The 27427-nt window shown below is 39.8% G+C and overlaps 1 protein-coding gene across 1 annotated transcript in view; it reads left to right on the top strand.

Moving 5' to 3' along the window:
- The first annotated feature begins 4299 nt into the window (after positions 1–4299).
- The window catches only part of ATP8B4 (ATPase phospholipid transporting 8B4 (putative)), a 208033-nt gene continuing 184905 nt past the window's right edge, over positions 4300–27427 (top strand). The window contains 2 exon segments of the mRNA XM_008705952.2: positions 4300–4400; positions 4941–5009. Coding sequence (XP_008704174.2) covers positions 4982–5009 — 28 coding nt within the window. The 5' untranslated portion in view covers positions 4300–4400; positions 4941–4981.

Genomic DNA, 27427 nt, shown 5'->3' on the forward strand with positions numbered 1-27427 from the left:
AATCTTTTCTGAAAAAAACCACTCGTTGCCTTTAGAAATGAATTCATATATATAAAAGCCCTTTGCTATTACTTAGCCATTAGCCACTCCTTTCTCTGTCTTCCTCTTTTTCCATACCTCTCTCTCTCTCTCTCTCTTTTTTTAAGATTTTATTTATTTGAGAGAAAGAAAGCAAGAGAGTGAGAGAGAGCATGAGCAGGGAGAGAGGTAGAGCCACCCAGGTGTCCCTATACCTCTTTCTTCTAACCCCCCCCCCCGACTTTCACACAAGTAAAGCACCATCTTAATCCCCTGCATAAGACAAAACCAAGAATTAAATGAGACCTGTCAGCAGCTTTCCTTTTTCTATTTCCTCTACTTTGGGGTGATATCAAAAACAAGGAGTATTCGTACAGATATTTTTTGCTTCAGCATTTGGAAATGGTTGAATTTCGGAATCCTAAGTTCCTACTTCTAGAGCTAGATTTCACATTAGCAAACCTTTTCTCCCACCTTATTTGTCCACACCATTTCCTTAGACCTTAGCTGGTCTGAAAGTTCAACAAAAGATGGCTTTTTCTTTACTCGGACATCTTTTAGAATTCGTGTCAGCTGGAGTATTTTGGTGAGTTGATAAATGTCCAAGAATAAAAGCACTAAATTTCACTTCTTCAAAGTTAAACTAGAATCTGCTACATTAGTGTGACTCCTCTGTTAAGTATGCCTGGAATTGCTGCTGTTACAGGGAAAGTATTGGATTGGAGGAAACACGAGCCTGAAGGTCAATTCTTGATTTTTTGTTGTAACTTTCTGTCTTAGGGAGTGAAAACACTTGGATAGGATCATTAATAAGAAAAAACTTTGACAAGTCTTGTAGAAATATTAATATTTACAATTGTGAATGTATAATCACTCTGGATTAATTATAAAGTGGAGAAGATTTTCTACAAAAGTCAAAACAGCTAAAATTCACAAAATGAGTTTATTCAGTATCTTTGAAATAAAAAAAGGTTTTGAAGACCTTTTGGAATGAGGTATTAGAGAAATTAAAAGCATGAAATAGCTGTATGGCTTAGAGGTAGTTTTAGGAAGGATATGGTATTGCTTTGTTTGTTTGCCTAGGAGCTGTTAAAATGAGAAGTGTTTGCAGAAGTATCTAAAATAAGAGAGGGAAGTGGTGATATCATTGATATATATGCTTTGGTGGCGTTTATATTATATATTCATCTTTTGAACTGGTTGTCTGTTAGTACTAAACCATTAAAGCAATGTAGCAAACCATTAAGAAAGAGTAAGTTGGCCAGTGGCCAGTACTCTTATTAAGTTCCTGAGAGATTGAATTTCTTCTGCCTACATTCTAATTGCCACCTGTCAGGGTGTAGAATCCCTTTTGCCCTCTTTCTTAAAGAATCATTCTTCCTTTTACCTGCTCCCGGGACTCCGAACCCATGAAAACATATGTTGACTTAGTCTCAGGAGAGAATTTTAAAGCCCTAACAAGTTGGCTTAGAACTTGCAGAGGAGCCTTAACTGGCTGGCCAGATGGGGCCACCAGATCCAGATGTCATTGTCACAGAATCCATTCAGCCTGCTCCCATTTTGTATCTTTTGTGACTGTTTTTTAGAACAAAGATAGTCCTTGGATGAAAACTCTTTTATCCATATTATTTCTTTATTTCTTTTATTATTTTATTTTTAAAAGATTTTATTTATTTGACAGAGACACAGCGAGAGAGGGAGCACAAGCAAGGGGAGAGTGAGAGAGGGAGAAGCAGGCTTCTTGCTGAGCAGGAGTCTGATGTGGGGGCTTGATCCCAGGACCCTGGGATCATGATCTGAGCCGAAGGCAGACACTTAACAACTGAGCCACCCAGGTGTCCCGATTATTTTATTTTATTTTTTTAAAAGATTTTATTAGAGAGAGCGAGCAGCACTCCAGCACAAGTGGGGGGAGGGGCAGAGGGAAAAGCTGGCCCCCCACTGAGCAAGGAACCCCACACAGGGCTAGATCCCAGGACCCTGGGATCATGACCTGAGCTGAAGGCAGTCACAACTGACTGAGCCACCCAGGCGCCCCATCCTTATAATTCCTTGCAAGAAGGCCTTACCTCAAAAAAAATCTTTTCAGTGTATCTTTTCTTTCCTTCTTTTTAAAAAAGTAGCTTGAGTGCCTCCTTTTTTCTCCTCCAAGCTTTGCAAATATTTCTCTTCTTTCTGTTCTTCAGTTTGCCTGCAACACTCTTCCTATTGCTAAGCAAATGTTGATCTTTGAGGTTTGTCCCAGGCTGGAGATGGGGGGTATAAAAGAGGATGGGGACTGGCCAGAAGGAGGGAGTAGATGAGAAAAGCATGGTGGCCCCCAGCTTGGGAAAATCTAAGACATTCTGGCATGTGGGGTTGGGTTCTGGGAAGGGATAGTTGCTAAAAGGGAAGTGCCTTTACACTTATTGTGGTGAGCGTTGAGTAATGCATAGAATTGTCAAATCCATACGTGGTACACCTGAAACTAATATAACATTGTATGTTAATTATACTTCAATACAGGGGCATCTGGGTGGCTCAGTTGGTTGAGTGTCCAACTCTTGATTTCGGGTCAGGTCATGATTTCAGGGTCGTGTTGGGCTTTGCACTCAGTGGGGAGTCTACTTCAAGATTCTCTCCCTCCTCTCTCTCTCTTTCAAATAAATAAATCTTTTTTTTAATATTTTATTTATTTATTAGAGACCGCCAGCGAGAGAGGGAACACAAGCAGGGGGAGTGGGAGAGGAAGAAGCAGGCTCCCAGCGGTGGAGCCTGATGTGGGGCTCGATCCCATAACGCCGGGATCACGCCCTGAGCTGAAGGCAGACGCTTAACGACTGAGCCACCCAGGCGCCCCTCAAATAAATAAATCTTTAATTATACTTCAGTACAAAAAATTTAAAAAGGGAAGTACCTTTTTATGTCAATGCCCTTGGCCCTTTTCTAATAGAAATTAAAGACCTTATTCATTCTTTAGCAAATATTTATTGAGCATTACTATATGCAGTCATGCATTAGATACTGGAGATACAGCTGTGGACCAGACAGATGAGGTCCCTGCCCTACTGGAATTTGTAGACTAATGAGGACACAGCCAATATAACGTAATACGCAAATATGTTCTGGAGTGATAGGGGCTCTCATGGGAAGTTCTGGATTATATGAGAGCACATACAGGTGCCCCTATCTCTGATTTGGGGGATCAGAGAGGCCTTGCAGAGGAAGTGATATACAAGTTGATATTGGAAATATAAGTAGGAGTTAGGTTTAGGGGTTGGATGGGTTAGGTGGTTATTATACCAGGGGGCAGAGCATGTGTTGGGCTCCCAGGTGGAAGGAAGCTGAGCTGAGTATTTCTGGAGTATAGACATGATGGGGTGCAAGGAAGAATGGGGGCAGTGAGGAAAGTGATGGGAAATCCGGCTAGAAAAATGAACAGGGACCAGGTTGTGGAGGGTCCAAGGAGTCATGTTAGAATTTGATCTTTTTTTCTAAGACCAATGGGAAGTGATTGGAGGATTTTTATCAGGGATGTGACAAGATGCCATTTAACTTTTATAAAGATGACTCTGCTTCAAGGTGGACCCTGGTCTATAGGTGCCTAAGGCTGGAGCAGAGCAATGCAGGAAAAAACAGTCCCTCATCAGCAGGCATTCCTAGAGGCAACCAGACGCCTGGGGCTGTGGTGGTGGTGGGGCTTATCTTGGGCAGCACAGTTGGTAGAAGGTATTAGGGGGGAGAAACAGAAGAGTTAGTGATGGGTTATATTTAACATTTAAGGACTTATCCCTGCTTCTAGCAGCACCTGGCCGCAGTTCCCCCATTTTCTTGTGCAGATTCGTTGTTTTTAGTGACCAGTCCCTAGAAAAGCAACACGTGTCACACAGGGTCAGTGGCCCTGCTTGTCAGGCGCATTCAGGAGTAGCTGTGCCCTCAGCAGGTTGCTACTTTTCCTGGGGGTGGCAGAAGGGAACTCATGGATCTGGGGCCACCATGACAGGGAGAAATAGTGATGGTTTCAGACTTCTTAGAGATTTGTAGTGGAGCAGTGGCTGTTGATGAATTTCCTCTGCATCCTCCTTTCTTGTAACTAAACTGTAAGCATTGACTGTTCCTCTCCTCTGGTCTCTATATGACTGACGAACTTCTTCTTTATGTGTGTTCACTGCATCCTGCCACAGCGCTTCTTTGAGCAGGAAGCGACTAAGTCATTTCTCTTTCAAACCGAAAGAGCATGTGCTCAGTACCTCTGCTTACCCTGTCTTGTGTTTGCAAAGGTCCCTGAGTTCCTTTCTACAGTCTGTCGGGTTCTAAATGCTTAATCATTTGTCCCTTTCTTTATTCTAAATCTTCTAATAGAGTTTACCATAATTGGATCATATGTGGGGAAAGATGGAAAGGTATTTCATTTTATTCATTATTTTATTCATATTATTCTGGCTTTTTTGGTAGAAAAGACTGGAGAAGACTATACAGAGAAGGAACTGAGGAAGATTTTTGAAGTGTCAGCCTGGCTGGCAAGGTCCTCTTACGTGAAGCTCCTGTGATTTTGCAGTGGTTCCCAGGGCTAGCTCTGGGAAGGAATCATCTAATGGCACTTGAATAAAAAGCAGATGTTGTAGCATCGCCCAAAATATATTCATTATTTTGGATTGTTTGGGATACATTAGAGAATTTGACTCAATTTTAATGCCACATTGAATGGCACACTTGGGCTTATTTTACGTTGATTCACATAGCATATAATACAAATAGATTACTTTTGTGTAGAATTATTATCTAGTTAGATTTAAACCTGATAAATGGAATCTGTTATTCATTATTGTGCCAATGATTCCTAGTTGTCTAGATTTGACTAGGAAGAAAGTTAAAAGGTGGAAATTTATGGTTAATGAACATTTAAAAAATACTCATGTGTACTTTTCTTGTTTTCTATATAGACCAGCTGTTGAAACCTGGTGAAACATAATCAGGTCCAATAATGTTCTGCAGTGAAAAGAAATCTCTTGGTAAGTATTGAGCTCTTCAGATGACATAAAGTGAAGATGACTTAATTTTTATTTTACTTTTTAAAATTTCACTTCATTTTATTTTCTGGAGGTGTAATTTATATATTAAAAAACCCCACATAAATCTTAAGTGTTCAGTTTGAGTTTTGACAGTTGTATACACCTGTCTAATTATCGCCCCAAAACAAGATACAGAATATTTCTATCACCCCAGCAAGTTCCCTTGTGTCCTTAAAAAAAGTTTTAATTGTAGTTGACAAACCATATTATATTAGCTTCAGTTGTATAACATAGTGAGTTGATACTTATATACATTATGAAATGCTCATTATAAGTATAATTACCATCTGGCATCATGCAAAGTTATTACATTACTTTTATATTCTCTATGCAATACTTTATGTTCTTGTGACTTCTCGGAAGTTTGTACTTTTTAATCCTCTACCTATTTCGCCCATCTCCTTACCCACACTTCCTTTTGGCAACCGCCAGTTTGTCCTCTGTGTTTGAGTCTGTTTCTTTTTTTTTTTTTTTTTTAAGATTTTATTTATTTATTCGACAGAGATAGAGACAGCCAGCGAGAGAGGGAACACAAGCAGGGGGAGTGGGAGAGGAAGAAGCAGGCTCATAGCGGAGGAGCCTGATGTGGGGCTCGATCCCATAACGCCGGGATCACGCCCTGAGCCGAAGGCAGACACCCAACCGCTGTGCCACCCAGGCGCCCCTATGAGTCTGTTTCTATTTTGCTTTGTTTATCCACTTGTTCTTTAGATTCCACATATAAGTAAAATCATATGGTATTTGTCTTTCTCTGTCTGACTTATTTCACTAAACGTAATACCCACTAAGTCCACTCATGTTGTCACAACTGACAAGATTTCATTCTTTCTAATGACTGAATAGTAATCCTGTGTGTGTGTGTGTGTGTGTGTGTGTGTGTGTGTGTAGCAGATCTTTATCCATTCATCTATTGGTGGACACTTAGATTGCTTCCACTTTGACGATTATGAGTAATACTGCAATAAACGTAGGAGTGCATATATCTTTTTGAATTAGGGTTTTTGTTTTCTTGACGTAAATAACCAGAGATGGAATTGCTGGGTTGTGTGGTGTTATTTTTAATCTTTTGGGAAACCTCTATACTGTTTTTCATAGTGGCTGTACCAATTTGCTTTCCCCACAAACAGTGCACGAGAGTTCCCTTTTCTCCATATCCTCACCAACACTTCTTATTTCTTGTCTTTTTGATTCTAGCTATTCTGACAGTTGTTAGGTGATAGCTCATTGTGGTTTTGATTTGTATTTCCCCGATGCTTAGTGATGTTGAGCGTCTTTTCATACGTCCGTTGGCCATCTGTATATCTTCTCTGGAAAAATGTCTATTCAGGTCCTCTGCCAAGTTTTAACTTTTTTTATCTTGAGTTGTATGAATTCTTTATATTAACCCCTTACTGGATACATCATTTACAAATATCTTCTCCCGTTCAGTAGGTTGTGTTTTTTTTTTTTTTTAAGATTTTATAATTTATTTTAGAGCGAGTGGGGGGGAGGGGCAGAGGCAGAGGGAGAGAGAAACTTCAGCAGACTCCACACTGAGTGTGGAGCCAACTCGGGGCTTGATCTCATGACTCTGAGATCACAACCTGAGGTGATACCAAGAGTCAGATGCTTAATTGACTGCGCCACCCAGGCACCCCGTCTTTTCATTTTGTTGATGGTTTTCTTCACTGGGCAGAAGCCTTTTAGTTTGATATACTCCCAGCTGTTCATTGTCATCTACGAATAGTGACAGTTTTACTTCTTTACTAATTTGGGTGCCTTTAATTTCTTTCCCTTATTTGATTGCTGTGGCTAGGACTTCTAGTACTATGTTAAATAAAAGTGGCAAGAGTGGATATCCTCCTCTTGCCTCTGATCTTTTTTTTTTTTTTTTAAAGATTTTATTTATTTATTTGACAGAGAGAGAGACAGCCAGCAAGAGAGGGAACACAAGCAGGGGGAGTGGGAGAGGAAGAAGCAGGCTCATAGCAGAGGAGCCTGATGTGGGGCTCGATCCCATAACGCCGGGATCACGCCCTGAGCCGAAGGCAGACGCTTAACCGCTGTGCCACCCAGGCGCCCCTCTAAAGCTTTTGTCATGAATGAATGTTACATTTTCTTGCATGCTTTTTCTTCATTTGTTGATGTGATCATATGATTTTTATCTTTCATTTCGTTAATGTGGCGTGTGACACTGGTTGATTTGTGGATACTGAATCATCTTTGCATCCCTAGAAGAATCTTCTAAGAACAAGGATATTCTCCTATATAACCACAATATTGTCACTACACCCTAGAAATATAACATTGATAAATAACATAGATTCCATTTTTCAATTTATCCATTTGTCCCTGCAACATCTTATTTCTCAGAGCTGGTTTATATTTTTGGTACAGTATCTAATAAATGTTCACACATTGTGTTTGGATTTTAATCCCTTTATTTTCTTTTAAATTTAGAACAGTTTTTCATATATAGAATTTTGGAAAAGTCCAGTCCAACTGCTATATAGATTTGGCACAAAAATCAAATAAAAATATTCTATTTTTAATGGACAATGAATTAGTTAATTGACAGTGTTTTTATGAGGAATGCAACTTTATGATCTTCCTTACACAGAATTTCACTTTACAGACCACCAGTCTTTGCTGTCTAATGAGGCTAAATATTTTGTCCACATACCTGGGTCTGTATCTGCTTTGGCACAGATTCTCAGAGAAAACTGACACCATCATTAGCATTATCATGATTGGGAATGATACATCTTTGGGTTACATCAGTTCCTACAGATTTCTTCATAGGCTGGAGAGCTGTTATAACCTATCCATTTGCTATGCAGTCAGTCAACAAACATTTTGAGCCCCTATGATATGCTAGGAAGTGCCAACCTTTCTTGACTTCAAGTAGATTTTTACAGTTCAATAAATGCATGTATCCTCACATAATTGCTAAGTTTACAGTAGCAACAATAACTTAAAATATTTTGCTAACCATTACTACAAGTAGTGTATTTGCCAGAGGAGTACAGACTAGAGACCTTCTAATCAGCCTGGGATTGTTGGGGGGAAAAATCATGAAGAGGTGATACTTTACCGCAGTGAGATACTGAATATCTGCAACAAAAGTGTACTTACATTTATATAAACTTCCACAACATCATCAGGAAGCTTGGGCCATAGATAATATACATGAAAATATAACAAGCCGAACATGGTGTTTTGGGAAATAATAATTTTCTCTCCTATATGCTTTATTATTTATCATCACCATATTCATATAATTCTCACATTCTTCAAGATGTAAAAAATTCCAGCTAATTGACTCAGATATTTCAAACATGATTATTTTCTATTTGCTTTTTATATTTATTTATTTATTTATTTATATTTTTTTAAAGATTTTATTTATTAATTTGACAGAGAGAGACAGCCAGAGAGAGAGGGAACACAAGCAGGGGGAGTGGGAGAGGAAGAAGCAGGCTTCTAGCGGAGAAGTCTGATGTGGCGCTTGATCCCAGAATGCTGGGATCACGCCCTGAGCCGGAGGCAGATGCTTAAGGACTGCACCACCCAGGCACCCCCCTATTTGCTTTTTAATTTTAATTCCAGTATAGTTAACATAGTGTTATGTTAGTTTTAGATGTATGATATAGTGATTCAATAATTGTATACATTACTCTGTGCTCATTATAAGTTACTCTTAATTTCCTTCGTCTGTTTCACCCATCAGCCACCCCTGCCCTCTGGTAACCATCAGTTTGTTCTCTGTAGTTAAAAGTCTGTTTTTGGGTTGTCTCTTTTTTTCTTTGTTCACTTAATTTTGTTTCTTAAATTCCACATATGAATGAAATCATCAGGTATTTGTCTTTCTCTAACTGATTTACTTTACTTAGCAGTAAACTTTCTGACTCTCCATGTCACTGCAAATGGCAGGATTTCATTCTTTTTTTATGGGTGAATAATATTCTATTGTGTATATATACCACTTCTTTATCCAGTTATTTACCAAAGGACACTGGGCTGCTTCTACAGTTTGGCAATGTAAATAACGCTGCAATAAACAAGGGTGCACATACTCCTTCAAATTACTGTTTTTGTGTTCCTTAGTTAAATACCCAGTAGTGGAATTACTGGATCATATGATAATTCCATTTTTAATTTTTTGAAGAACCTCCATATTTTCTTCAATGGCTGCTCCAGTTTGCATTCCTACCAACACTGCATGAGGGTTCCTTATTCTCCACATCCTCACCAACAATAGTTGTTTCTTGTGTTTTGATTTTAGCCATTCTCATAGGTGTGAGGTGATAGCTCATTGTGGTTTCGATTTGAATTTCCCTGATGATGAGTGATGATAATCTTTTCATGTGTCTGTTGACCATCTGTATATCTTGGAGAAATGTCTGTTCATGTCTTCTGCCCATTTTTAAATTGGGTTATTTGGGTTTTTTTGGCATTGAGTTGTATAAGTTCTTTATATATTTTGGATACTAACCCTTTATTTGATATGTCATTTGCAAAAATCTTCTCCCATTCAGTAGGCTGTCTTTTTAGTTTTGTTGATTGTTTCCTTTGCTGTGCAGAAGCTTTTTATTTTGATGTAGTCCCAATAGTTTATTTTGCTTTCATTTCCCTTGCATCAGGAGACATATCTAGAAAAATATTACTACAGCTAATGTCCAAGAAATTACTGCCTGTGATCCCTTCTAGGATCTTTATGGTTTCAGGTCTTACAGTTAGGTCCTTGATCCATTTTGAGTTTATTTTTGTGTATGGTGTGAGAAAGTGGTCCAATTTCATTCTTTTGCCTGCAGCTGTCCAGTTCTCCCAACACTATTGGTTGAAGAGACTGTCTTTTTCCCATTGCATATTCTTTCCTGCTTTGTCAAAGACTAATTGACCATATAATTGTGGGCTTATTTTTGGGTTTTCTGTTCCACTGATCTATGTGTCTATTTTTTTTTTGTGCCGGTACCATACTGTTTTGATTATTATAGCTTTTGGGTATACCTTGAAATCTGGGGTTGTGATACCTCCAGTTTTGTTCTTTTTCAAGATTGCTTTGGCTCCTCAGGGTCTTTCAATACAAATTTTAAGATTATTCTAGTTCTGTGGAAAATGTTCTTGGCATTTTGATAGGGATTGCATTAAATTTGCAGGTTCCTTTGGGTAGTATGGACATTTTAACAAAATTCATTCCGATACATGAGCATAGAATATCTTTTCATTTGTGTTCAATTTCTGTCATGAACATTTTATAGTTTTCACAGTACAGGTCTTTCACCTCCTTGGTTAAGTTTATTCCTAGGTATTTTATTATTTTTGGTGCAATTATAAATGGGACTCTTTTCTTAATTTCTCTTTCTGCTACTTTATTATTAGCGAGTAGAAATATAATGGATTTCTATATATTTTTATATCCTGTGACTTCACTGAATTCGTTTATTAGTTCCAGTAGTTTTTTTTTTTTAATTTATTTGAGAGAAAGAGAGTGCAAGTGAGAATAAACACAGGCGAAGGGGGACAGAGGGAAAAGCAGACTCCCTGCTGATCACAGAGTCCGATGCAGGGCTCAATCCCAGGAACCTGGAATCATGATTCGAACTGAAGGCAGCCACTTGACTGACTGTGGAGCCCGACTCAGGGCTCAATCCTACAACCCTGAGACCATGACCCAAGCTGAAATCAAGAGTTGGGTGCTCAACTGACTAAGCCACCCAGGTGCTCTGTCTTTAGTAGTTTTTTGGTGAAGTCTTTAGGGTTTTCTACATACAGTCTCATGTCATCTGCAAATAGTGGAAATTTTACTTCTTTCTTACCAATTTGGATGACTTTTATTTATGTTGTCTGACTGCTGTGGCTAGGACTTGCAGTACTATGTTGAATAAAAGTGGTGGGAATGGACACCCTTGTCTTGTTCCTGATCTTAGAGCAAAAGCTCTGTTTTTCACCGTTAAGGATAGATGTTAGCTGTGGCTTTTTCATAGATGGCCTTTATTATGTTGAGGTATGTTTCCTCTAAACCTACTTGAAAGTTTTTTTCAATGAGTGGATGTTGTACTTTTGTCAAATGCTTTTTCTGTATCTATTGAAATGATTGTATGGTTTTTCTTTCCCTTATTGATGTAATGTATTATGTTGATTGATTTGCAAATATTGAATTACCCTTGCATCCTGAGAATAAGTCCCACTTGATCATGGTGAATGATTTTTTTACATGTATTGTTAGATTTAGCTTGCTGTATTTTGTTGAGGATTTTTACATCTGTGTTCAGCAGAGGTATTGGCCTGTAGTTCTCTTTTTTTGTAGTGTCTTTATCTGGTTTTGGTATCAGGATAATGCTGGCCTCATAGAATGAATTTGGAAGATTCTTTCCTCTTCTATTTTATGGAACAGTGTAAGAATAATAGGTACTAACTTCTCTTTAAATGTTCGATAGAGGTGCCTGGGTAGCTTAGTTGATTGAGTGTCCGACTCTTGATTTTGGCTTGGATCATGGTCTTAGGGTGGTGGGATCGAGCTGGAGTCAGGCTCTGCACTCAGCAGGGAGTCTGTTTCCCTCCCTCTCTCTCTGCCCCTCCCCCTGCTCATGCTCTCTTGCTCTCTCAAATAAATAAATCTTAAATAAAATAAATGTTTAGTAGAATTCACCTGTGAAGCCATCTGGTCCTGCACTCTGGTTTTTTGGGAGTTTTTTGATTATGGATTCAATTTCCTTGTTGGTAATTGTTCTGTTCAAATTTTCTATTTCTTCTTGATTCAGTTTTGGGAGATTATATTTCTAGGAATGTATCCATTTTTTCTAAGTTGGCTAATATGTTGGACTGTAATTTTTTGTAATATTTGCTTATAATCCTTCGTATTTTTGTGGTGTTGGTTGTTATTTCTCTTCTTTCATTTCTAATATTTGAGGCTTTTTTGGGGAGGGGATGAGTTTGGCTAAAAGTTTATAAATTTTCTTGACTTTTGAAAGAAACAACTCCTGGTTTCATTGATCTGTTCTATTGTTTTTTTTGGTTTCTATTTTGTTTATTTGTTCTTTAATCTTTACGATTTCCTTCCTTCTACTTCCTTCCTTCTATTTCTAGCTCCTTTAGGTGTAAGTTTAGGTTGAGATTTTTATCGCTTCTTGAGATAGGCCTGTATTGCTATAAACTTCCCTCTTAGAATAGCTTTTGCTGCATCCCAAAGATTTTTGGACTGGTGTGGGTGTGTGTGTATGTGTGTGTTTCTAAAGATTCTCTCTCTCAGATAAGTAAATAGAGCACAAGTGGGGAGGAGGGACAAATGAAGAGGGAGAAGCAGACTCCATGCTGAGTAGGGAGCCCGATGGTGGGCTTGATTCCGGGACCCTGAGATCATGACCTGAGCCAAAGGCAGATGCTTAACCGACTGAGCCACCCAGGCATCCCTGGACTGTTGTTTTCATTTTCATTTGTCGCCATGTATTTTTCGATCTCCTCTTTGATATCTTGGTTGACGCACTCATTGTTTAGTAGCATGCTATTTAGCCTCCATGTATTTGTTCTCTTTCTAGATTTTTTTCTTCTGGTTGAGTTCTAGTTTCATAGTGGTGTGGTTGGAAAAGATGCATAGTATGACTGCAGTCATTTTGAATTTATTGAGTCTTGATTCGTGGCCCAATATGTGATCTGTTCTGGAGAATGTTCTATGTGCACTTGACAAGAATGTGTATTGTGGGGGGCGCCTGGGTGGCACAGCAGTTAAGCATCTGCCTTCGGCTCAGGGCATGATCCCGGCGTTATGGGATCGAGCCCCACATCAGGCTCCTCTGCTATGAGCCTGCTTCTTCCTCTCCCACTCCCCCTGCTTGTGTTCCCTCTCTTGCTGGCTGTCTCTATCTCTGTCTAATAAATAAATAAATAAAATCTTAAAAAAAAAAAGAATGTGTATTGTGCTGTTTTAGGATGTAATGTTCTGAATAGTTCTGTTAGATCCATGTGGTCCAATGTGTCATTCAGAGCCATTGTTTCCTTGTTAATTTTCTGCTTGGATGATCTAGGTGTCCATTGATGTAAGTGGAATGTTAAAATTTCCTAGTATTATTGTATTACTGTGTATTACTTCCTTTATGTTTGTTAGCGGCTTTATGTATTTGGGTGCTTACATGTTGGGTACATAAATATTTATAATCATTACATCTTGTTGGATTGTTCCATTTATGATTGTGTAGTGTCCTTCTTTGTCTCTTTTACAGTCTTTGTTTTAAAGTCTATTTTGTCTGATATAAGTATTGCTATCTCAGCTTTCTTTTTACTTCCACTTGCATGATAAGTGCCCTTCCATCTCTTCACTTTCAGTCTGCATGTGTCTTTAGGTCCGAAATGAGTCTCTTGTAAGTGGCATATATATGGGTCTTCCTTTTTTATCCATTCTGTCCCCCTGTGTCTTTTGATTGGAACATTTATTCTATTTACATTCAAAGTAAATATTGATATGTATGTACTTATTGCCATTTTGTTAGTTGTTTTATGGTGGTTTTTGTAATTCTTCTCTCTTCCTGTCTTCTCTTGCTCTCTTCTCCCACAGTTTGCTGGCTTTCTTTAAGATATACTTGGATTCCTTTTTCTTATTTTTTGCATATATATTATCATTTTTTTTGTGGTTACTGTTAGGTTGTATGTGACATCTTCTGCCTATAATGGCCTATAATAAGTTGGTGGTTGCTTAAGTTTGAACCCATTCTCTAGTCTTCTCCCCAACCCCAGGTATCAGATATATGGTGTCATACTTTTATCTTTTCATTTTGTGATCTCTTGACTGATTTTTAAAAATGTACCTATTTTTATTGCTTTTGTGTTTCCTATTTCTGATACTCATTCTTGTGGTTTTTCCTTTCTACTCAGTGAGTCGCCTTTAACATCTCTTGTTGGGCTGGTTTAGTGGTATAAATTCCTTTAGTTTTAGTTTGAGAAAGTCTTTATCTCCCCTATTGTGAGTGATAGTCTTGCTGGATAGAGTTCTTAGCTGCAGTTTTTTTTTTTTCTTTCATCACTTTGAATATATCATGCCACTACCTTCTGTCATACAAAGTGTCTGCCAAAAAAATCAGCTGATAGTCTTATGGGGTTTCCCTTTTATGCAAATGTTTTCTTTTCTCATGCTGATTTTCAAGTTTTTTGTCACTGCTTTTTGCCATTTTAATTACTGTGTATCTTGGTGGGGGCCTCCTTGGGTTGATTTTGTTGGGGGTTCTCTGTGCAGGTGGATTTCTGTTTCCTTCCCAGATTTGGGAAGTTTGGGGTATTTCTTCAAATTAATTTTCTGACCTCTTTTCTCTCTTCTTCTGGGGTCCCTATAGTGTGAATGTTATTACGCTTGATGGAGACTTAGTTCCCTAAGTCTATTTTCACTTTTTAGAATTATTTTTTCTCTTTCCTGTTCAGCTTTGTTTTCTATTACTCTGACCTCTAGGTAGATGATCTGTTCTTCTTCCTCTAGTCTACTTTTCCATATAGTGTATTTTTTTGGTTTCATCTAGTGTATTTTTAATTTCAGTTATTGATTTCTTCATCTCTGATTGGTTCTTTTTAAAGCTCTTTTTCTCTTTGTTGAGGGTCTCATGGAAGTCCTCCATTCTTTTCTCAGGTCCAGTGAGTATCTTTATCACCATTACTTTAAACTGTCTATCAGGTGAATTATCTCCATTTTGTTTAGGTCTCTTGCTGTGATTTTTGTTGTGTTGTTTCATTTGGGGCATATTCCTGTCTCCTCATTTTATGTGACTCTCTGTGTCTGTTTCTATGTGTTAGGAAGGTGAGCAAGATCTTCTGCTCTTGAAAGCAGTGGTGTTATAAAGAAGTCCTTCAGTACCCTCCAGTGCAGTGTCCTTTCTTCACCAAAAGCTGGTGCTTCAGAGGTATTTCCTATGTGCATTGTGTGCACCATGCTATTGTTGCTGAGCCACATTTGCCTTCAGTCCAGTCATCTGCAGTGGCCCTCTTTGCTTGTTGTGGGCAGGGTTTGGTTCCTGTGTTGTTAGTGAGCCAGTCTAGGGCTGCCTTGGGCTTACGTTGAGTCAGACTAAGCATTTGCCAGAGATGGAATAGCACCAAATTGCAGGGCACTTTCCCTGTGTTGTCCCCTCAAAAACTTTTGTTGGTGGGCGGAGCCTGTACTCAGACCACATGTCTGCCCCCAGCCCACTCCTGGGGCCATGTGTGGTGTTATCTTCCCCTCTCCCTGGGGGCAGGAATTACTTTGGAGTGCTGCCGGCCCCTCTTGGGGCTGCTTGCACACTGCCAGATTTGTGACACCACTTTGGGTGGGTTCTGGCCAAGGACGTATTGGAGGAGTCAGATCCACAGAAGCTTGGGGGTGGGGCACTGGTGTTAGCAAAGTTTGTGCCTGGGTCTGGTTTGAGAGGGAACATGGAGGTGAGGCCTGACTGGAGGGACATGACCCTGGAGAATGCAGTGGCAGGGCACAGCTGTTAGCAAGCTAGATAGCTAGTTTTGGTGTTGTGCTGGTTCCTATAGGGATCCCTGTGTCTAGGCTGAGGGGTGGGGGAGGGAAATGGTGTCCACCAGCTCCTCTGTTCTTGAGAAGTCTCCTAAGGACCACTGTTTCTCCAGTACATTCTCTGAGATTAGTAAACAAGTCACCCTCATGTAAACTCCTGGTGTTTTTCAGACTGCTTCTATGCTGTATGTCCTTGGGGATATTTGTTGTGCTGTTTCTTTTAGGGTAGGGACTCAGTTCCCTATTGCCCTCCCTCCAGGCTCTTCCAGAGTGAAACAGGTTGATTTTTGAAGTTCCAGGTGTTAAGCTCTGTGATGTAAGAACTTGAGAAATTTTGCCCCTCTGGTTTTCAAAGCCAAATGTTACAGGGATTCTCTGGGCCTGGAGTGCCTGTTGTGGGGGTCTGTTTCTTTCCAATCCCTGTACCCATGGTGTCCCTCCCTTTCCATGAACAATCCCATAGGTCTCTTGAGGTCCTGACCATGTCTCTGCCCTTCCTATCTTTGATGTGTCCTCTTCTCTGCGTTTAGCTGTGAAAAGCCTGTTCTGCCAGACTTCTGGTAGTTTCTCGGTTATTTACACTCATGTGGGTATTATCTGGTTTGTATCTCTGGGGACAAGGTGAGTTTACAGTTCTCCTCCTGCACCATCTTCTCCAAAATTCTCTGTTCCATAATTGACCCTTTCTATGTACCTCATAAAGGAGGCCCAAGACAAATCATTTTAAAGTGTATGAAGACGATTCTTATGTAAAATTCTTGAGATTCATGTAGTTTGGTAATATGGGAAGGATAAGAAGTAGATAATTACAGGTTTTCTTTAAACTGGCTAAAGCTGTTCTTGGTTCCAAAATGTGGAGGTTGTGGGGCCAGCATGCATTACTCCACAGGGAAGCCCTCAGTATGTTTACAGGGTGTGGAGTGGGTCACATTATGTCTATCATTGGCATTCTGTTGGCCCCTTCCTCCAAAAATATTAAAATATTGTATACTTCATCTAGCTCTTAGAGTTCTTAACAGATGAGTTGATCCTGACACAAGTTATACCATCATAGTGGGAAGCTTAAAAATATATTTTTAATAATGTTTTGTAAGTTTACCAGAAGAATACATTAAAAATTACAATTCTATAATAGTTATAGGAGTATTTGAATATGTCAGGAAGATCTGTGAATAAGGAATAAAGAAGTGAATAGTGAATTGAAAAAGAAAATAATGGTTAATGAATATATTAATCAGTATTCTGTGCTTGAAGCGTCTGCCTTCAGCTCAGGTCATGATCCCAGGGTCCTGGGATCCAGCCCCACGTTGGGCTCCCTGCTCAGCAGGTAGCCTGCTTCTCCCTCTCCCTTTGCCCCTCCCCCTGCTTGTGCCCTCTCTCTCTGTCAAATAAATAAATAAAATCTTTATTAAAAAACATCTACTCCCTTAACACAGCATTAGCTACAGTCATCATGTTGTAGGTTATATCCCTAGTACTTATCAACGGAAGTTTGAACCTCCCTCTCCTTGCCCTTCCCCATACCCTCGAGTAGTCTGATGTCTTTTTCTATGAGTTTGTTTAGGTTTTACATATAAGTGAGATCAGATAGTATTTGTGTTTCTCAGTTTGCGTTATTTTACTTAGCACGATGCCTGCCGTCGAGGCCCATCCATGTTGTAGGAAACAGTAAGATTTCCTGGCAAACATGTTTCTAGTGCAACTCCCAGGGTCTTGGAATGAAAAGTGCAAGTGAGGTGAGCTGAAGCTTAAGCTTTCTTAGCTCCACGGTAAGTGGGCTTCTGGTGGTTGTAATGGGGCAGGTGTGTGAAGATCAGGCAGGGCCCTGAACGCCTTTATAAGAACTTGCTTTTTCTGTTGAGATGAAACAGCGTTGAATGTTTTGAGCAGAGGAAAGAGGTGGTTCTTGTGGTAGGCCTATTAATATTCCTTCTCCCAAAGATGTCCATGTCTTAATCCTTGGAACCTGTGAATATGTTACCTTCCATTGTAAAAGAAACTTTGGAGATATGGTTAAGGATCCTGGCGTAGGATGAATATCCTGGATTATACAGGTAGGCCCACTGTGATCACAGGGGTTCTCATAAGAGGGAGGCAGGAGAATCAGACAAGGTGATGTGCCCATAGAAGTGGAGGTCAGAGTGATGTGGCCATGAGGCAAGGAATGGGTTCTCCCTGAGAGCTTTTAGGAGGAACTCAGTCCTGATTAAACACCTTGATTTTAGCCTTGTGAGCTCTGCTTTCAGACTTCTGACTTCTAGAATAATAAGACGACACACTTGTGTTGTTTTAAGCAACTGAGTTTGTGATGATTTGCTGGAGCCGCCATAGGAAACTAATATAATTGTAAAAGGATCACTCTGGTTGCTCTACTGCAAGTAGATTATAGGGGCAGGGGTGGAAGCTGGGAGAGCCCAGGGGAGGCTACTGCAGTAGCTGGAGGAGAGAGGAGGGGCGATTTAGACCAGAGTATGGATTGGTGGGTCAGGAAGGGAGTGTGAGAAATGGTCAGATTTCTTTTTAGCCTGAAGTTCTGGCTCCATTGTATCTCTTTTAAAGTATGTTATCTGAATGCTTCACTAATATATAAACAAAGTGAGGTTCCTAATTTTTCTTTTGGTTTTTTTCACATGTGGTCCACTATTTTGCTAGAAGGGACAGTGGAGGAAAAACTGGAGATGTCCTCTTGAAAAGTCCATATCTTTTCTTAGGTGGCAGACCACCCCTACCAAATTCCTTTTCTTTTCAGTAAATGACTTGGATAAGGTGTTTGGCAAAACACCCTATCGTACAGCCCAGTGTGTATCTAGCTGCATAAATTCCCTTCAGAGCTGCTTGAGACAGGTGGTGATGCCTTTTCACCACCTATCTGGACCTGACTTTCTTTTTCTCTCGTTTCCATGACTTCTGGGCCTCTCCTCTGCTTTCTTACTATGTGGGTATCTGTGGACATGTTCACTCTTCAAAGGATATCGCTGTCTTGTTTGTTTTTCCTTCACTACAGCCTTGCTCAAAGGAGCTCAATAAATATTTCTGGAATAAATCACTTTGCCTTGGCTCCAGCAGATTTTAATTGCCACATGGATTCAGGGGTCTGAGGCACAGAAACCAATATGTACTAAGGAAACCCAATTTATAAGCCTCAGTCATCTCTAAATAACGAATGTAAGCTTTGAAAAACACGGCTTCCTGTGCAACCCCTGAGATATCAGAGAAGAAGCATCTTCAGATTTCCTTACCCCGTGTCTTTATTTTCTACCTGGGGTTCTTTCCTCTCACTTGGTGACAGGTTGCTTGCTTTCCCTTGGATGGCCAGAAAGTGTCTCACGGTGGAAAATTAAATGTCCTCCAGCTTCTTCTAGGCTCTTGTGATTCTTGGGGGTAGATCCTGATTTAATTTTTCTTTTTGAAAGGGGATGCTGTAGGAAGATACAGCTATTTTTCATCTTTACAGAAAACACTCTGATCCTGGCCCAGTCCGTAAAAATGCATTTTTTGCTATACACAATCAAATTATAAAAGAATGGAAATAAAAACCATCAGTCTCCATCAGTCTAGCACTGGGCCCATATGAGAAAGGGCGCAAAGAAAGCAGTAAGTTTTGAACGGGGGTTTGGGAGAGTACTCTCAGCAAGGACTGCCCAAAGTATCCACGAAGAGGGTAGACAGGTTCTCTAGGACAGCCTCCACCAGGAAGCAGAGAGAAGCCTAGAAGCCATGGAATGTGAGAGGTCACAGGGCTGCAAGGTTAACTGGGAGGGAGTGTGTGTTTGAAGTATACCCTGGAGCATGGCGTTCAATGACAAAGTCCTCTTTTTCCTCTCCTTGACAGTACCATCTGCCATCTCTTTATACCCAGAATCTCTGCCAAACTGCCTTTACGAGAAAGGCAGCTCACTGTTTGAAATCTGATTTACTGCGTAATCTTGTGAGGCCTTTATTTTCCTCATTTGTAAAATGGAACCAACAGTAGCATATACCTGCTGATACCTGGATTGTTTTGAGGAATGATGAAGTAATGTATGCGGCACAGTTCATATCGTATCTAGTTTTTTTTTTTTTTTAAAGATTTTATTTATTTATTCGACAGAGATAGAGACAGCCAGCGAGAGAGGGAACACAAGCAGGGGGAGTGGGAGAGGAAGAAGCAGGCTCATAGCGGAGGAGCCTGATGTGGGGCTTGATCCCATAACGCCGGGATCACGCCCTGAGCCGAAGGCAGACGCTTAACCGCTGTGCCACCCAGGCGCCCCCATATCGTATCTAGTTTTTAACCAATGCTCAATACATGTTAGCTGTTATGATTCTCATTATGTTGCAGTAATTCTTAACTCTCTAGTTGTGGAATCTATACTTACAGAAAGCAGTATGCCAGGGATTTATAGGATTTTATCGATGTTTACTTGTAACTTGTGTAATCCCATTCATGTATGGTGGAAAAAGAATGAACTGGTTAAAATGTTTTATATTTCTGTGTGAAGCTATAGTAAGCCATGGGAGGAATAGAGCTTCCAATAAATCAAATTTTCCAAATATCTGGACCTGATGAGCAAATTGGCTCGGCCAAGAGGAAAACAAACCCAAGGCCTTTTAGTATTTGTTTGAATCCCCTAACTCTGTTTCCAAGCTCTTTTGTGAGGACAAGAATAAAAAAATTTGTGGGAAGATTTTTCTTTTTTGCCCCAATTCTCTTTAGTTTGCTGTTCAAATGTCAGTAAGTCCCAGCAGCTGCAGGTCACTGCTGGGTTTCAATAGGAAACCCCGATTTAGGACACATATTTTTCAATTGTATCAGAATGTGCTTTTGGAGTCAAATCAGGAAATCTTGGAGGGCGGGGAACTCTTTTCTTTAAAGCTCTCCCCACTCATTGTTCTTTCCTCATGTCTTTAATGAATTGCTTTGGCTTCCAACCACAAGACCAGATTGTGAAGAATGAAAGAAAATTCAGAAAGGAAAAAGCTTAAGTTATTGATTTGGCTTCGGGGTATTTTTCTGAGACTTCTGACCCAACCCAAAAAACCAACAACAACCCCAAACGACACTCCATGTTTGGAGACATTCTTCAGCTTTTGGATTGGGACCAACCTTGTTGAGGAAGTACCAGTTCCTGTCAGCAGGATTTATACAGAGCCCCCAAATTTTTTGTGGTGCTTCATTGTTTCATGATTTTGGGGATCGAAAGCCAATTGCCTGAAGACTGTCTCCCAAACCACATTTGGTGAAGGACACAATGCTCTGGAGTTAATTGAAGAAAGACAGTTGTGTTCATTAATTAGGAATTTGTAGTTGCTGTGATCACTTATGGGTCAAATGGAAGCCTTCTAACTCTTTCTCCTTACTCTTGGTCTTTTAACAGAGCTATTGCTCTCACCAACTAGTCTTAAATATTAAGGTGTTAGGAGTTGTTCATAGACCAACTAAGAGAAAAAAAGGCATAAATGCCTGCTGGTAGCAGAAGCTGAATCTTGTCTAAGTTATTATGGTATGAGGGAGAAGAGCCCAGATTAGGGGTTGGGTGTTGCCCCCAACAACCTGGGGAAGAATCAATGGGTATTTGTCAGTTTCCACTAAGAATATTCAGAAAATTACTTCAGATCCTTTTGACAAATAATAATACAAGCAGCTTTAAGACTGGCTATTCAAGCTTGGGTGATTTCTTTTTTCACCTATTTGCTATTTTTTTTAAGAAAATAGTTTTTTTGGTTATTTTTCTGTTTGCAAAGTGCTTTCCATATATTTTCTTATATGATGATGTCAACACAAAGTGGCATCATTTTTCTGAGGAACCACAGAGAAGGAGAGGTCATGAGTTAAAATGTGCTCACACACATAGTTGGTAGAAGGAAGATCTCAGGCCTCTGGCTTAAAGATCCAGGCCTCCTCCTCTTGTATGAGTGCTCTGTCATCAAACTCTCATTTTTATGGGTCCCAAAGGTCTTGGTAACAAAGAACAACATCTCAACTGAGGTTAAAAATTTCCAGCAGGGCTGTGTTTTGTCTCTCCCATCTTTCAAACTTGTGTTTTAGTGATTGGATAACAATTGGATTTTTTAAAAACTTTTTAATAAAGACTTTATTGATTTGAGAGCGAGAGAGTGAAAGACAGCAGGAGCAGGAGGAGGGGCAAAGGGAGAGGGAGAAGCAGGCTCTCTGCTGAGCAGGGAGTCCCAAAGATGCTGGGCTGGATCCCAGGACCCTGAGATCTTGACCTGAGCTGAAGTCAGATGCTTTTTTTTTTTTTTTTAAGATTTTATTTATTTATTTGAGAGAGAGAGACAGCCAGCAAGAGAGGGAACACAAGCAGGGGGAGTGGGAGAGGAAGAAGCAGGTTCCCAGCAGAGGAGCCCGATGTCGATCCCAAGACTATGGGATCACGCCCTGAGCCGAAGGCAGACGCTTAATGACTGAGCCACCCAGGCGCCCCTGAAGTCAGATGCTTAACCAACTGAGCCATCCAGGTGCCCCAACACTTGGATGTTCTTAATGCATCTCGTCCTTCCAAATGGAAAGACAAGCATATGTACATACATAGGTTTCAGATAATAAAACCATATCCACTTATCAGCTGCCCAGTCAGATAATTATTGTAGGGAGGGATAGGGTAGACAACAGGCATTTATCCTGAAACTAAGATTACTCTTTTGGTAAATGTTTCCTAACATTTAACTGATTTATAAATGACCACTTCATAAAATAAATAAGGTATCCTTATTTAGTTGCCTTGGCTAAGGTAACAGGAAGCATATGGCTTCAAGATAAGCGTTCTATGAGTGCTTTATTGATCTTTTATTTGATTGAGACAGGCATCAAATTATACTGGCTTTTGAGTTTCAGAAAGTAAAGGCTACTTCCATTATCCTATATGAAGGAGGACTTTATGGGTTTAATTACCTATTTTTTACCATACCTATTTTCCTATATTCTGGAGCAGATTCAAAATAAGTGTCTAAGATAATTCTGCCTCTGCTAATGGCTCTTCTCCTCGCTTGCTGAAATGATGAAGGATAGCTTCCTATTTAGGTAAATGTCTTTGTTAGGCTCCTCAGCTGTCACAAGAGAATGTTAACACTATTACCAGCTTGATTTTCTGTCCCAAGAATCTGTACTCAGCTAGCAACACAGCATAGCAGTTCTTTAGGTATTTTTCAGGAATTCCAATCTGAATCTCAGTCATTTAGCATTTAGCACAAGTGCAGTTGAGAGAAATAATAATTAGGATGATTTCTAAAAGAACATGCAATTTATTTATTTTTCTAAATATCCTAAAATACATTCCTGAATTTAATCAGCTCAGTAGAGACTGAACATGAGACCCTAGCGTTGGGCCCTCTGAATTGTGTTTGGAATGACATCCCTAGAATTGTTACAAAACACAGCTCTTAAAAACTCATTTTATGTGCTTTGTATCAAACAATGACTTCTTTATGAGGATTTCTTAGAGAAATTATTGTTTGAGCCAAGAACTAATACATAATTGTACTTTTCCTGAGAAACTGGTTTATTTTTGCCATACAGGCTGTGAAATAAATGGAAATAGACAAGCCTTTCCTTTTTCTGTAGAATTTGTGGCTCACTTAGAACGAGTATGTAGGTGATCATGTCAGGTAGTTTTATTTTCATTGTTGACTACAGTTGATCATCATCCTTGCTTCTATATCTTCTTTAACTCCATTTTTAAAATATTTAAACTATCTCCCTGTTGTACATTCCTGAGTCGTTTCGGAAATGATCTTGTATGTTAACACTCTCACATGTCTGAAAGTGTTCTTATTGCCCCTTCACACTTGATGGATTATTTGGCTGCATATGGAATTCTGAGATCAAACATACTTTTCCTTGAAACTAGAAGGCATCACTTCAGTGTCTTCGATGATCCTTTTTGCTGATGAGAAATTTCATGTTAGTCCAATTCTCAGGTCTCTAGGGCTAACGATATTTTTTTCCTCTTCTGGAATTTAAAAATATTTCGGATTGTATTTGGAGCTCAAAATTTTGTGGAGATCTGTGGGTCCATTTTCATTCATTCTGATTGGCACTTGGTGGCTTTTTCACTTTGAAGAGTTGGGTCTTACTCTGGTGCAGGGAAATTTTCTTCTGTTTACTTGATTATTTCTACTTATCCATTGTTTACGTTCCCTTCTAAGTGTTCCTTTCACGTTTTCCTCCTCTTTGTCATTTTGCTATGTATTTTAAGAGCTTTCTTCAATTTTATTTTTCATTCTGTCTATCCTACCTGTTTTTCCATTAGTAGTTTTAATTTTTAGGAACTCTTTCGTGTTCTGTTATCTTTGTTCCTATTAGCTTGTTCTTGCTTCATGGAAGCCATGTCTTCTTGAATATCTTCAAGGTACTAATTAGCATAAAAACTCTTTCACCCATCCATTTTCAGCATTATCTCTTCCTCTTACATCCTTCTCTTTTGTGCTATTGATTTTTCTCAGACATCTGGTGACTTAGAGTTGTTGGTTTGAGTTTACATAGGAGGGCAATTGTAAAGGTCTTTACCCTGGCCAGCCCTCTCCTTTAAATTGGAAGGCTGGTGATGTAGTCAGCCCCACAGGGAGGTTTTTCTGTGTATCTTAGTTTTTTCTGGCTGCTATAGCAGCATACCATAAACTGGGTGGCTTATAAACAACAGAAATTTATTTATCACAGTCTGGAAATTAGGAAGTCCAAGATTAAGGAGTCAATGCATTTGTTGTCTGGTGAGAGTCTGCTTCCTGGTTCACAGATGGCTGTCTTCTTGATGTATCCTCACATGATGCAAGGGGCAAGGGACTCTCTGGGGCCTCTTTTATAAGGGCACTAATCCCACTCATGAGGGCTCTACCCTCATAACCTAATCACCTCCCAAAGGCCCTCAAATATTATGTCTTTGGGAATGTTCCAACATAGAAATTTTGGGGGGCCATAAACATTCAGTCTATAGTCTGGCAAATCCCACAGCTGCGTCTGTAAGGCAGGGTTTGCTAGGACCGAGTCTCCCGTAGCTGATGTGGAAGTTCAGAGCTGCTTCTCTCTTCGATTTGAACACCCACTCTTGGTTTCCTCCCCAGGCATGTTGCCTAATCTCTTCAATGAGCAAGGGTAGGAGGATATGGGGGCCCACCTAGCTCAATTTTTCTTTAATTATTCTGGTGACGCTCCAAAACTGGAATGCACAGATACTTTATCTTCCAAGCCAAGACACTTTGAAAGCGGAAAGTTATTTTGCCAAGACAATAGGCATAAACTGGGACTGTCACTCTATAACACATTTTCTTTTTTTCTTTTTTTTTTTTTAAAGATTTTATTTATTTATTTGACAGAGATAGAGACAGCCAGCGAGAGAGGGAACACAAGCAGGGGGAGTGGGAGAGGAAGAAGCAGGCTCATAGCGGAGGAGCCTGATGTGGGGCTCGATCCCATAACGCCGGGATCACGCCCTGAGCCGAAGGCAGACGCTTTAACCGCTGTGCCACCCAGGCGCCCCATCTATAACACATTTTCAACCTTTGTATTTATTGACTGAATTTGAAACTTCTCTGGGGCTTCACTGATAATTTTTAAAATCTATGAACCTCTGCTAGCCTTCACTCTTGTTTTTCAGCACTGTTATATTTTTATTCTTTTAAAAAACATATTGCTGATCTTTCAGTGAGATCTGGTGGGAAGGGGGGTAGAAGGACCTACCTAGTTTGCTATCTTGAACTGGAAGCTCTTGGAACTTCACTTTAAACATATGCTGGCTCACTATATTTTGTACATTCTTGTGTATCACTTTACTCCTTTTTGGAAGCACGCAAATTCAGTGATAACGATTATGTAGCAGTGAGCTTACCCTAGTAAATCCTAAATGTCCTGGTGGGTACTTTTCTTTCAGTACTCTCACAGCTGGATGGGTCCTGCAATGCCTATGAAATTTTGGGCATTACATCATTGAACCTCTGAGCAATTCTCAGTGGGAGTTGTTCATGGAGGATTCATTTAGCTTCCTTTTCTTACAGGATGTGACTTATTGCCAGGAGGGGTTTCTATCCCTTCACCCACTGTCCGAGCACATGTAAGAATGTCAGCTTTTGGTCTAGCCTAGTTAGGTTAAAAGCAGAAAACTGTAGGGATATAGAACCAAAGCCAGAATTTTGCAGAGCTTAGTGAAGGGATAGAAAAATATGCCAGAGTTTATTTATAAAGACTCAGTTTAGAAAGACTGTACCTATTGGAAGTACAGAGCAAAGATAAAGATTTAATAATGATTTAGAAGACAAAAGAGGACTTTCCTGTCCCTAACAAAGTCTCATGGGACAAGAGCAATGTGGATACCCTGAAGAACATCCAAATACTCCTAGCTGAGAAATTACTCTTCTGGCCACTTTGGGAAAGGGTTATTCTCAGTTCTTGGAGAGGGTGGTTACACTGGACAGGAATCAAGATTCTGGTGTTTAGAGTGAGTAAAACTAGCTGCAGAATTGTAGAATTCTGTCCCTGGATGTGCTCCATATAAATATGAACTTTAAAAATGATCATCATCTGAATGTGTATGATGTAAACTAAAGGCAATTAATATAAAATTAGCATGTCTCAGTTTTGACTTAGAGCTAAAGTTAATCTTTAAGTTATAAATAGGATCCCAGATGGGCCAGGTTAACCTTTGCCCTGCAGAAGAGAGCCCCAACCTTCACCCTCCCAATAATATTTGTTGTTTTCCTGTCAGCAGTTTTACTATGCCTGCGTTACTGTAGGGATGTTTAAACAAATCATCTAAGCTTTTTAAGCTTTAAGAACCCTCACCCTCCAAAATACCATTTTGGGCTTTGCTATTTTTGCTCTTTGTTAGGGAACCAGTAAGAAGGGGAGGATGGTGCCTTTCTAGCCAGTGTTTGAAATGTTTCCTTCAGGGGATGGTTGGTTAGGAGGTTGTCTCCTGGTGAGTTCTGGATTTCAGAGTTATATATGTTAGGGGCAAGCCCGCTCAGTGTGGTCAGTTGTGGACATCAATCCAATATTGTTCTTACCAGAAATTAGGTGAGCTAGTCTTGAAAACAGGAACAGTCACAGAGAACTAACTTCATTACACAGGTAAAAAGAAAGCCATGTAGGTGGATGTCAAACAGACAAACATTCCACAGAAGTTAGAGACTCAACCATAAGCAAAGACGGGGTGTCGTTTATCAGCAGCAGTTCTCAGAGGTGAACACAACATCATACTTGAGACTTGAACCAGAGACTGTAGAGACATTTACACTCCTCTTGGACTTTTGGGAAAAAGTAGTCACTTCTTACAAATCATGGTGCCTGGTGTTTGGAGGATGGCGGTGGTGATAAAATATATTCCTTTCTCCCTGCCCCTCCTCTTCATCTCCCTCTTCTTTGTCCTCTCACTTCTACTTTCAGCTCTTCTTCTCTTTGCTTTCCCCTTGCTCTTCCTCCCCATCCCTAATATATGACTCTAAGTTACTTTCCACCCTCCAGTCTTCTTTATCTCTGTGGTTGTACAACATGTACCTTCCCCAAACTCAGACTTTTACCACTATCCCTATACTACTTACCACCCGTCACTTACCCAGGTGGAGAACTGTGGTATTAAGGGAATCCCAGGTGAAATGATGAAGTCATTCACCATGAGTGTTCGACATTGACATCTGGTGATTATTTTGCTGGTCTTCATCCCATAGCTTTCATTATTCCAACATTATCCCTTTGTCAACTCTGAATTCAGTAAAATGGAGCAAGAAGTTGCTACTTTTACTACAAAAATGTGCACTGCTGGTGTTTCTGGGGGCACTGTCTCTTCTTTCCCTCTGCAAATTTTAATTTCTATACATCATAATCTTTGCGTTTGTTGTTCTTTTATTTTGTTATTGTACTGGTGTTTGCATTTGTTTCCAGAAGATATTTTTGAGGCTACTTCCAGCA

Source organism: Ursus maritimus, unplaced genomic scaffold, assembly GCF_017311325.1.
Source record: "Ursus maritimus isolate PB19 unplaced genomic scaffold, ASM1731132v1 scaffold_35, whole genome shotgun sequence".
Classification (NCBI taxonomy): Eukaryota; Metazoa; Chordata; class Mammalia; order Carnivora; family Ursidae; genus Ursus; species Ursus maritimus.